This window comes from Larimichthys crocea, chromosome VIII, assembly GCF_000972845.2.
Source record: "Larimichthys crocea isolate SSNF chromosome VIII, L_crocea_2.0, whole genome shotgun sequence".
Classification (NCBI taxonomy): domain Eukaryota; kingdom Metazoa; phylum Chordata; class Actinopteri; family Sciaenidae; genus Larimichthys; species Larimichthys crocea.
Genome location: NC_040018.1, coordinates 32,528,183 through 32,539,819, shown reverse-complemented (window position 1 = coordinate 32,539,819; position 11,637 = coordinate 32,528,183). Strand labels below are relative to the sequence as shown.

Genomic DNA, 11,637 nt, shown 5'->3' with positions numbered 1-11,637 from the left:
TATTACGGACACGACGCGTACTGCGTTTTACGACACGACGAGTTTATACGACAGGAGGAGTGTATACGACAGCGAGAGTTTAACGACAAGCCGGTTTCTACGGACAGTAGGTGAGTTTATACGACACGATGAGTTTATATGACAAGACGAGTTTATATGACAAGACGAGTTTATACGACACGATGAGTTTATACGACACGATGAGTTTATACGACAAGACGAGTTTATATGACAAGACGAGTTTATACGACAAGACGAGTTTATACGACAAGACGAGTTTATACGACACGACGAGTTTATACGACGGGACGAGTTTATACGACACGACGAGTTTATACGACAGGAGGAGTTTATACGACGGGACGAGTTTATACGACACGACGAGTTTATACGACAGGAGGAGTTTATACGACACGACGAGTTTATACGACACGACGAGTTTATACGACAGGAGGAGTTTATACGACACGACGAGTTTATACGACAGGACGAGTTTATACGACAGGACGAGTTTATACGACACGACGAGTTTATACGACAGGAGGAGTTTATACGACACGACGAGTTTATACGACACGATGAGTTTATACGACAGGAGGAGTTTATACGACAAGACGAGTTTATACGACAAGACGAGTTTATACGACACAAGGAGTTTATACGACACGATGAGTTTATACGACGGGACGAGTTTATACGACAGGACGAGTTTATACGACACAAGGAGTTTATACGACAAGACGAGTTTATACGACACGACGAGTTTATACGACAAGACGAGTTTATACGACAAGTCGAGTTTATACGACAGGAGGAGTTTATACGACAAGACGAGTTTATACGACAGTAGGGGTTTATACGACGGGATGGGACGAGTTTATACCACACGACGGGACGAGTTTATACGGCGGGACAACACGAGTTTATACGACAAGACGAGTTTATACGACGGGATGGGACGAGTTTATACCACACGACGGGACGAGTTTATACGACGGGACAACACGAGTTTATACGACGGGACGAGTTTATACGTCAGGACGAGTCTATACGACGGGATGAGTTTGTGAGCTTGTTGTCATGGTGACCTGTGCGACCTTTGACCTCTCTGTGTTTCCTGTAGAACGATAACAATCCTTCAGGAGGAGGTGGGCCCGTCAAGATCACAGAGCCTCGCTCGAAAAAGAGTTTCTTTAGGTGTATGCTGCTGTAGGCGGAGCCTCGCCTCAGGGTTGCTCCTCCTACTCCTCCTCCTCTTGCAGGAGGAACAAACCTATGGAAACATGAAGAAGAAAATCACTTCAGACTTTCAGGGAAGTTTCTCTGCTTCTCAATCGGCTCAAATCTTTCTCTTTACTTCCTGCATGCCCTCCTCCTCGTCCTCCTTCTCCTCTTTTTAACTCTCACTGCCGTCCGCTCAGCAGAGACTCAAACGCAGCATTTAGAAAATGTTTTTTAACGAAGGAAAATGTTATGAAAAAAAAGAGCATGACATCATTGTGTGATGTCATCGTGTGTCTGTTTTTGTCTCACTTGTTTCACATCAGCAGCGATAATCAAAGTTTGTTTGATTATTAAATATAATTTTATGATATGAAGTCAAATGATCAAATTAATTAATAATTCAAACTTTTATAAATGATTTCATGGCAGTATGACATCATCAAGTATTTAACTCATGAATTATTCATCAGTAATCTGCAGCTGATCTTCAGACCAGTCGCTGCTTCACCATCACGATGATGATGATTTTTTTGTTGTCATGTGACACTGGCGTGTTTTTGTGGCGTGGCTGCAGCACGTTGCTGTGGTAACCAAGGTGACATGAGCGACATGAAACAAACAAGACGTTTTTCCGACGATGAGCTGCAGACAAACGTTTGTGTTTTTCTGTATTTTTGTATTATCTTGTGTCTTTAACAGCCGACTGTCTATTTTATTTTGAAAAGTTTGAGCTTTTATTTTTGTAAGAAATGTTCCAGTGTGTCTTAAAACGTTCTGTTCGTGTTCCTAAAGTGTTACAAAGTGCTTCATGGGTCTCCTTGAAAACAATCCCAGGGCTCCCACAGGTGCTTGAAAGTTCTTAAACCTTCTGCTCATTGTGAACAGTGGGCCTGGAAAAGCCTTGAAAAGTCATTGAAATTGATGTTTGAGAACATGTGGGAACCTTGAATTTAAATGACGTGTCGATGAACTTCGATGAATTTATTTCAAATGTTTTTAAATTTGACTGAAAATATAAAATATAATTATGAATATTAATGAGTTCACTGATGCGTCATTTAAATAAAGTTTATTGTAAATGTTTTTCTGATTTCAGGTTTACAGCCTGCAGCAGTATTATAATCAGCTTCATTCACATCCGTCAATATGTTAATTAACATTCAACTGCACTTTAACTTTTTTTCTGCTTCAACAATCAAAGTTTTTTCATTTTTGTTTTGAATGAGCTGAAAATGTGACATCACTTCCTGTGTTGTACAGGAAGTGATGTCACGTGAAGTCATAATGTTTGAAGCTATGCAAACAGGAAGTTTGTTTTTATTTCACGCCATCAGAGTTTAAACTCGTTTGTTTTAATTGTGATGAATATTAATGAGGTGATGAATATTAATGAGGGTTAAACAGATGAAGGTTCTGATCAGGACCGGATGTTCTAACAGAACTTAAAGGTTCTGATCAGGACCCGATGTTCTAACAGAACTTAAAGGTTCTGATCAGGACCCGATGTTCTAACAGAACTTAAAGGTTCTGACAGGTTTGATGAAGAACGTCATGATGGTGTGAAAACGTCTTCCACTTCCTGCTCTGTGATGTCATCACAGCTGAGCGTCCAATAAAAGACTTTTTCTATCAGCTGTCGTTTGTTTTTAAAATAAAACAACAAACATCTGCTTTACCTGACAGCACACCTGGACCCCATCACCTGATCATACCTGACTGTACCTGATCATACCTGACTGTACCTGTACCTGATCATACCTGACTGTACCTGTACCTGATCATACCTGACTGTACCTGTACCTGATCATACCTGATCATACCTGACTGTACCTGTACCTGATCATACCTGACTGTACCTGTACCTGATCATACCTGACTGTACCTGTACCTGATCATACCTGATCATACCTGACTGTACCTGTACCTGATCATACCTGACTGTACCTGTACCTGATCATACCTGACTGTACCTGTACCTGATCATACCTGACTGTACCTGTACCTGATCATACCTGACTGTACCTGTACCTGATCATACCTGACTGTACCTGTACCTGATCATACCTGACTGTACCTGTACCTGATCATACCTGACTGTACCTGTACCTGATCATACCTGACTGTACCTGTACCTGATCATACCTGACTGTACCTGATCATACCTGACTGTACCTGTACCTGATCATACCTGATCATACCTGACTGTACCTGTACCTGACTGTACCTGACTGTACCTGTACCTGATCATACCTGACTGTACCTGATCATACCTGACTGTACCTGTACCTGATCATACCTGACTGTACCCTGTACCTGACTGTACCTGATCATACCAAACAAAAACAAACACTCACCTGCAGCATGTCAGGAAGTCTCCGCCCACATCTCTGCAGGAGTCCTCAGACCAGCAGACCAGAACCAGAACAGATCCAGACCAGCAGACAAGACCCAGACCAGATCCAGACCCAGAATTAGATCAGACCCAGACCAGCAGACCAGATCCAGACCAGCAGACAAGACCCAGACCAGCAGACCAGATCCAGACCAGCAGACCAGATCCACACCCAGAATTAGATTAGACCCAGACCAGCAGACCAGATCCAGACCAGCAGATCAGACCCTGACCAGATCCAGACCCAGATTTAGATCAGACCCAGACCAGCAGACCAGATCCAGACCCAGACCAGATCCAGATTTAGACCAGCTTACTGGTCTTGTCCTCAGGTCAGGTGATGTCGAGCAGTGATGAAGGTGAGTGGGCAGAGACTGTGACACGTTGTGTTAACTCCACTTCCTGTGTGTCCTGGAGACAGAGGTCCTGTGGCTCCGCCCCCTCACTCCTCCTCTCCTCCTCCTCACCTCCTTCACCTCCTCCTCCTCACCTCCTTCACCTCCTCCTCTGGACCAGGGGCGGGTCGGCTTCAGTGAACTGGTTCTGTTGAGGAGGAAACTGGAAAGAAGTGAACTGCAGCTGGTCAGAGACAAAAACTTTTGAAAGTGTAAACGTTCACATACCTGGGAGGTCACGTAGGAGGTCACCTGGGAGGTCACGTGTCGCAGGTGGAACATTAATATTAATAAATAATAAATGTATATTTTGAGGAGGACAAGGAGGTCAGTGAACTCACCGTGTGTTTCCAGAGGCCATGAGTCGACTGCTGGTGACGCTGAAGGAAAACTACGAGCTGAGACAAAGACGAACCACATGACAACACCTGAAGACACCCGACGACACATGACGTCATGTGAAGACACGTGACGTCACATGTCTTCACGTGACGTCATGACCATAAACCGTGACCATAAACAGACTGCAGCCTGGTTTCTTTGTTCAACCTCAGTTTTATTGTTCAGTAAGAAAAGTAACAGCAGACGCTCAGCTGTGTTTATTTACACACATATACAGTTAGTCCAGCTCAGACTGACTCTGGATCAGAACAACAACAAGAGCAGCTGAGAGTCGAACTACAGAACTACAGACGCTCTGAACTCTAACACAATATTTACAGAACAAAGACCAGAGACAAAAACACAAAGAAAAGAACTGCAGCAGGAAGACACGACCTGTGAGAGACAGACAGACAGAGAGACAGGCAGAGAGAGACAGTTTTAGTATGATGCAATCTCAGAATATTTTTATGTCAAAGTTGTAACGTTTTTTTCTGGATTTGATTTTCATGTTTTTGTGTCTACTCTGTGTTCATGTGTGTTCAGGTGTGTTCATGTGTGCTCAGGTGAGTTCAGGTGTGTTCGTGTGAGTTCAGATGTGTTCAGGTGAGTTCAGGTGTGTTCGGGTGTGTTCATGTGTGTTCAGGTGAGTTCAGGTGTGTTCATGTGTGTTCAGGTGAGTTCAGATGTGTTCAGGTGAGTTCAGGTGTGTTCAAGTGTGTTCAGGTGTGTTCAGGTAAGTTCATTTGTGTTCATGTGTGTTCAGGTGAGCTCAGATGTGTTCAGGTGAGTTCAGGTGAGTTCACGTGAGTTCAGATGTGTTCACGTGTGTTCACGTGTGTTCAGGTGTGTTCATGTGAGTTCAGGTGAGTACAGGTGTGTTCAGATGTGTTCATGTGAGTTCATGTGTGTTCATGTATGTTCAGATGTGTTCATGTGTGTTCAGGTGAGTTCATGTGTGTTCAGATGTGTTCATGTGTGTTCAGGTGAGTTCATGTGAGTTCAGGTGAGTTCATGTGTGTTCAGGTGAGTTCATGTGTGTTCAGGTGAGTTCAGGTGTGTTCAGGTGAGTTCATTTGAGTTCAGGTGAGTACAGGTGTGCTCAGGTGTGTTCATGTGTGTTCATATATGTCCTGTGTGTTCAGGTGAGTCCAGGTGTGTTCAGGTATGTTTAGGTGTGGTCAGGTGTGTTCTGGTGTGTTCATGTGTGTTCAGGTGTGTTCAGTTATGTTCAGGTGTGTTCATGTGAGTTCATGTGTGTTCATGTGTGTTCAGGTATCTTTAGGTGTGTTCAGGTCTGTTCATGTGTGTTCAGGTGAGTTCATGTGAGTTCATACGTGTTCATGTATGTTCAGGTGAGTACAGGTGTGTTCAGGTGTGTTCAGGTGTGTTCAGGTGAGTACAGGTGTGTTCAGATGTGTTCAGGTGTCTTCGGGTGTGTTCGGGTGTGTTCGGGTGTGTTCATGTGAGTTTATGTGTGTTCAGGTGTATTCAGGTGAGTTCAGGTGTGTTCAGGTGAGTTCATGTGAGTTCAGACGTGTTCATGTGTGTTCAGGTGTGTTCAGGTGAGTACAGGTGTGTTCAGATGTGTTCAGATGTGTTCAGGTGAGTTCATGTGTGTTCAGGTGAGTTCAGGTGAGTTTAGGTGTGTTCAGGTGCGTTCATGTATGTTCAGGTGAGTTCAGGTGAGTTTAGGTGTGTTCAGGTGCGTTCATGTATGTTCAGGTGTGTTCAGGTATGTTCAGGTGTGTTCAGGTGTGTTCATGTGAGTTCAGGTGTGTTCAGGTGAGTTCAGGTGTGTTCATGTGTGTTCAGGTGTGTTCATGTATGTTCAGGTGTGTTCATGTGTGTTCAGGTGAGTTCAGGTGTGTTCAGGTATGTTCATGTGAGTTCAGGTGAGTACAGGTGTGTCCAGGTGTGTTCAGATGTGTTCATGTGTGTTCAGGCGTGTTCATATATGTCATGTGTGTTCAGGTGAGTTCAGGTATGTTTAGGTGTGGTCAGGTGTGTTCAGGTGTGTTCAGGTGAGTTCAGGTGTGTTTAGGTGTGTTCAGGTGTGTTCATGTATGTCATGTGTGTTCAGGTGAGTCCAGGTGTGTTCACCTATGTTTAGGTTTGGTCAGGTGTGTTCAGGTCTGTTCATGTGTGTTCATGTGAGTTCAGGTGTGTTCAGGTATGTTCAGGTGTGTTCATGTGAGTTCATGTGTGTTCAGATGTGTTCATGTGTGCCCAGGTGTGTTCATCTGTGTTCAGGTGTGTTCAGGTGTGTTCAGGTGTGTTCAGGTGTGTTCATGTGAGTTCATGTGTGTTCAGATGTGTTCAGGTGAGTTCATGTGTGCCCAGGTGTGTTCATGTGTGTTCAGGTGAGTACAGGTGTGTTCAGGTGTGTTCAGATGTGTTCAGGTGAGTTCATGTGTGTTTATGTGTGTTCAGGTATGTTTAGGTGTGTTCAGGTGAGTTCAGGTGTGTTCAGGTGAGTTCATGTGAGTTCAGACGTGTTCATGTGTGTTCAGGTGTGTTCAGGTGAGTACAGGTGTGTTCACGTGTGTTTGGGTGTGTTCACGTGTGTTCATGTGAGTTCATGTGTGTTCATGTATGTTCAGATGTGTTCATGTGTGTTCAGGTGAGTTCATGTGTGTTCAGATGTATTCATGTGTGTTCAGGTGAGTTCATGTGTGTTCAGGTGAGTTCAGGTGTGTTCAGGTATGTTCAGGTGAGTTCATTTGAGTTCATTTGAGTTCAGGTGAGTACAGGTGTGCTCAGGTGTGTTCAGGTGTGTTCATATATGTCCTGTGTGTTCAGGTGAGTCCAGGTGTGTTCAGGTATGTTTAGGTGTGTTCAGGTGTGTTCAGGTGTGTTCAGGTGTGTTCAGGTGTGTTCAGTTATGTTCAGGTGTGTTCATGTGAGTTCATGTGTGTTCATGTGTGTTCAGGTATCTTTAGGTGTGTTCAGGTCTGTTCATGTGTGTTCAGGTGAGTTCATGTGAGTTCATACGTGTTCATGTATGTTCAGGTGAGTACAGGTGTGTTCAGGTGTGTTCAGGTGTGTTCAGGTGAGTACAGGTGTGTTCAGATGTGTTCAGGTGTCTTCGGGTGTGTTCGGGTGTGTTCGGGTGTGTTCATGTGAGTTTATGTGTGTTCAGGTGTATTCAGGTGAGTTCAGGTGTGTTCAGGTGAGTTCATGTGAGTTCAGACGTGTTCATGTGTGTTCAGGTGTGTTCAGGTGAGTACAGGTGTGTTCAGATGTGTTCATGTGTGTTCAGGTGTGTTCATGTGAGTTCATGTGTGTTCAGATGTGTTCAGGTGAGTTCATGTGTGCCCAGGTGTGTTCATGTGTGTTCAGGTGAGTACAGGTGTGTTCAGATGTGTTCAGATGTGTTCAGGTGAGTTCATGTGTGTTCAGGTGAGTTCAGGTGAGTTTAGGTGTGTTCAGGTGCGTTCATGTATGTTCAGGTGAGTTCAGGTGAGTTTAGGTGTGTTCAGGTGCGTTCATGTATGTTCAGGTGTGTTCAGGTATGTTCAGGTGTGTTCAGGTGTGTTCATGTGAGTTCAGGTGTGTTCAGGTGAGTTCAGGTGTGTTCATGTGTGTTCATGTATGTTCAGGTGTGTTCATGTGTGTTCAGGTGTGTTCATGTGTGTTCAGGTGAGTTCAGGTGTGTTCAGGTATGTTCATGTGAGTTCAGGTGAGTACAGGTGTGTCCAGGTGTGTTCAGATGTGTTCATGTGTGTTCAGGTGTGTTCATATATGTCATGTGTGTTCATGTGTGTTCAGGTATGTTTAGGTGTGGTCAGGTGTGTTCAGGTGTGTTCATGTGTGTTCATGTGAGTTCATGTGTGTTCAGGTATGTTTAGGTGTGTTCAGGTGTGTTCAGGTGTGTTTAGGTGTGTTCAGGTGAGTTCATGTGAGTTCAGACGTGTTCATGTATGTTCAGGTGTGTTCAGGTGAGTACAGGTGTGTTCAGGTGTGTCAAGATGTGTTCAGGTGTGTTCAGGTATGTTCGGGTGTGTTCGGGTGTGTTCATGTGAGTTCAGGTGTGTTCAGGTGTGTTCAGGTATGTTCAGGTGTGTTCAGGTGTGTTCAGGTGTGTTCATGTGGGTTCATCTGTGTTCAGGTATGTTCAGGTGTGTTCAGGTGTGTTCAGGTGTGTTCAGGTGTGTTCAGGTGTGTTCAGGTGTGTTCAGGTGTGTTCAGGTGTGTTCAGGTGTGTTCAGGTGTGTTCATGTGTGTTCAGGTGTGTTCAGGTGTGTTCAGGTGTGTTCAGGTGTGTTCAGGTGTGTTCAGGTGTGTTCAGGTGTGTTCAGGTGTGTTCATGTGTGTTCAGGTGAGTTCAGGTGTGTTCAGGTATGTTCATGTGAGTTCAGGTGAGTACAGGTGTGTCCAGGTGTGTTCAGATGTGTTCATGTGTGTTCAGGTGTGTTCATATATGTCATGTGTGTTCATGTGTGTTCAGGTATGTTTAGGTGTGGTCAGGTGTGTTCAGGTGTGTTCATGTGTGTTCATGTGAGTTCATGTGTGTTCAGGTATGTTTAGGTGTGTTCAGGTGTGTTCAGGTGTGTTTAGGTGTGTTCAGGTGAGTTCATGTGAGTTCAGACGTGTTCATGTATGTTCAGGTGTGTTCAGGTGAGTACAGGTGTGTTCAGGTGTGTCAAGATGTGTTCAGGTGTGTTCAGGTATGTTCGGGTGTGTTCAGGTGTGTTCGGGTGTGTTCATGTGAGTTCATGTGAGTTCAGGTGTGTTCAGGTGTGTTCATGTGTGTTCAGGTGTGTTCAGGTGAGTTCATGTGAGTTAATCTGTGTTCAGGTATGTTTAGGTGTGTTCAGGTGAGTTCATGTGTGTTCAGGTGTGTTCAGGTGTGTTCAGGTATGTTCAGGTGTGTTCAGGTGTGTTCGGGTGTGTTCAGATGTGTTCCGATGTGTTCATGTGTGTTCAGGTGAGTTCATGTGAGTTCAGGTGTGTTCATGTGTGTTCAGGTGAGTTCATGTGAGTTCAGGTGTGTTCAGGTGTGTTCAGGTGTGTTCAGGTGTGTTCAGGTGTGTTCAGGTGTGTTCAGGTGAGTTCAGGTGTGTTCAGGTGTGTTCAGGTGAGTTCAGGTGTGTTCAGGTGTTCACTTACAGTCAAATCCATCAGGTCAGCTGACTTACACAATGGTGGCTGGGCTGATGATCGGAGCTGCTTTCTGAGAAAAACAGGTGAGCTGGTGAACAGGTGAACACATAAACAGGTAAGCGGGTGGACAGGTTATGTTTCAGGTGAACTCACAGGTGAATTGTACTTGAGGTGCTGTTTGTTGTTAGAGGAGGAGCAGTGTATGCTGTGAGGGCTGGTCTCTTCGGGCAGCGCCTCCTGGAGGTTGGAAGAGACGCAGCCGCTGTCGGAGCCGGTGGAGCCGGAGAGACATCGAGATGATGAACCAGAACTCTCCGTGGCTGCAAGAGAAATGAGAAATGTTTGTGGGACTCGCGGCGCGAAACGCTGCGCTACGGTTTAACTCCGTCCTCTGCCCGGCGTCAACTCACACCGGAGCGTGATGGCAGCGTAATGAGCCAGCCGTATTCACACGAGAATCCTGGACGTACACGAGACCCCGCGATAAACTGTGTATAAAGGAAACAACAACAACAAACGGAATGACAGCGCTGCAGCACGGAGAGACACTGCTGAGACGCTCCACCGCGCGCCCGGTGTGAGTAGGGCTTTAGACTCTGAGCTCAGGTGCATCATGGGACATGTAGGCCAGGTGCATCATGGGACATGTAGTGTGCTACGTACTCATGGAGGGCTGGCTGCTGGTCTCGTGCTCCTGCTCGTCCTCCTCGATACAGGAAGTGATGTAAGAGCTCTCAGCAGGAGACGACGAGGGGAGGGCTTGACTGGAGGAGAGGACACAGGGTCAGACTTGAACCAGGACTGGTCTGTGGTGGACTGTGGTGGACTGTGGTGGTCTGTAGAGGACTGTGGTGGTCTGTGATAGACTATGGTAATCTGTGGTGGACTGTAGAGGACTGTGGTGGTCTGTAGAGGACTGTGGTACCTGTACATGTGCAGGTTGAGCGGTCCCAGCAGGCTGGATGAAGATGGTCCTGAGGTTGGGGGGTCGGAGGTCACGACTCCTCGTTTGAACGGGTTGGAGTGATCGAATACAGAGACGGCGATGGATGCCCGTGTTCTGGCACCTGAACATGACGACAGGTGATGTCAAGATGATGTCACCATTGTGTGTGTGTGTGTGTATGTGTGTGTGTGTGTGTGTGTGTGTGTGTGTTACCTCTGTGTTTCATGATGTAATGAACAGCTCGGTCGCTGATGGCTGCATCACTCGGCTGAATGTCCAGAAACGGTTTGTTTCCCACGCCCATCGACACCATCTCCTTCAGACGCATCTCTGAAACACAGGGAGGTCATCATAGGTGAGGAGGTCATGTCAGGTGAGGAGGTCATCATAGGTGAGGAGGTCATGTCAGGTGAGGAGGTCATGTCAGGTGAGGAGGTCATCCTACCTTTGTTCCTGGTGGCCTGGGTCCAGAGGATTCTGGCGATGTCGGCGGTCCAGGCTTGTTTGGTGTTGACGCTGGCGGGCTGCAGGATGAAGGTCTGATTCTTGGACGTCCTCCTTCTGAACCAGATCTCAAAGCGCAGCCCGGAGTCCCCGGCGGACTCTGTCAGACCTACGTCTGCTGTCTGAGGACAAAGAGAGCTCACGGTCAGACTGTCGGACCTGAGGGGTTCTGGTGGTTCTGGTGGTTCTGGTCTCACCTTGAAGGACTGCTTGTAGATGAACACGTCCAGCCCTCCATCCACCTTCTTGGGTTTACTGAAGAGGACGAGCTCCTCGAACAGGAAGACGTGGCGCTGACATTTCCTCCTCCCGGTCCAGACCGTGAACTCGTCCTGTCGGATCAGCTGACCCTGCTCCTTCAGGTTCACCTGGAGAGGGCGACAGAGAGAGGTGAACCTGGACTCTGATCTGGACCGGTCGGACCGGGTCGCACTCACACTAACTTACGTCACAGTCTCGGATGGCGTCCATGGCCAGCAGGTCGTTGCCGTGGCGAAGCTGGAACTTCACCATGTCGGTGGCAGCCTGCAGCGCTGCAAGCTCCGCCTCCTGAGCCACGCCCACCTCCTTCATGAGGTCAGTGAGGAGCAGAGCGTACTTACTCATCCTCTGCACCGGCTTCAACAGGTACGAAGACAGGTCCATCTTATCGCCGAGCTCCACCTGCTTCATCTGGGGGGGGGGGGGAA

General features: G+C 46.6%; 2 protein-coding genes across 10 annotated transcripts in view; one reads left to right on the top strand and one right to left on the bottom strand.

Annotated features, from left to right (window-relative positions):
• Window positions 1–117: 117 nt before the first annotated feature.
• On the top strand, window positions 118–2,856 carry LOC113746276 (uncharacterized). Its single transcript, XM_027281241.1, has 2 exons — window positions 118–2,710; window positions 2,749–2,856. Exon 1 carries the CDS (start codon window positions 129–131, stop codon window positions 1,068–1,070), a length of 942 nt encoding a protein of 313 aa, XP_027137042.1. The 5' UTR covers window positions 118–128; the 3' UTR covers window positions 1,071–2,710; window positions 2,749–2,856.
• Window positions 2,857–4,531: 1,675 nt separating this feature from the next.
• Window positions 4,532–11,637, bottom strand: part of plekhg4 (pleckstrin homology domain containing, family G (with RhoGef domain) member 4) — a 40,320-nt gene continuing 33,214 nt past the window's right edge. For 8 of the 9 annotated variants that reach the window (XM_027281187.1, XM_027281192.1, XM_027281188.1 and 5 more), the window contains 9 exons: window positions 11,396–11,620; window positions 11,146–11,316; window positions 10,890–11,070; window positions 10,658–10,774; window positions 10,424–10,565; window positions 10,162–10,262; window positions 9,652–9,818; window positions 9,505–9,568; window positions 4,532–4,788 (listed from right to left, as the gene is read on the bottom strand). In XM_027281187.1, coding sequence (XP_027136988.1) covers window positions 9,530–9,568; window positions 9,652–9,818; window positions 10,162–10,262; window positions 10,424–10,565; window positions 10,658–10,774; window positions 10,890–11,070; window positions 11,146–11,316; window positions 11,396–11,620 — 1,143 coding nt within the window. In that variant the 3' untranslated portion in view covers window positions 4,532–4,788; window positions 9,505–9,529. The other variant, XM_027281195.1, reaches the window with a different exon arrangement.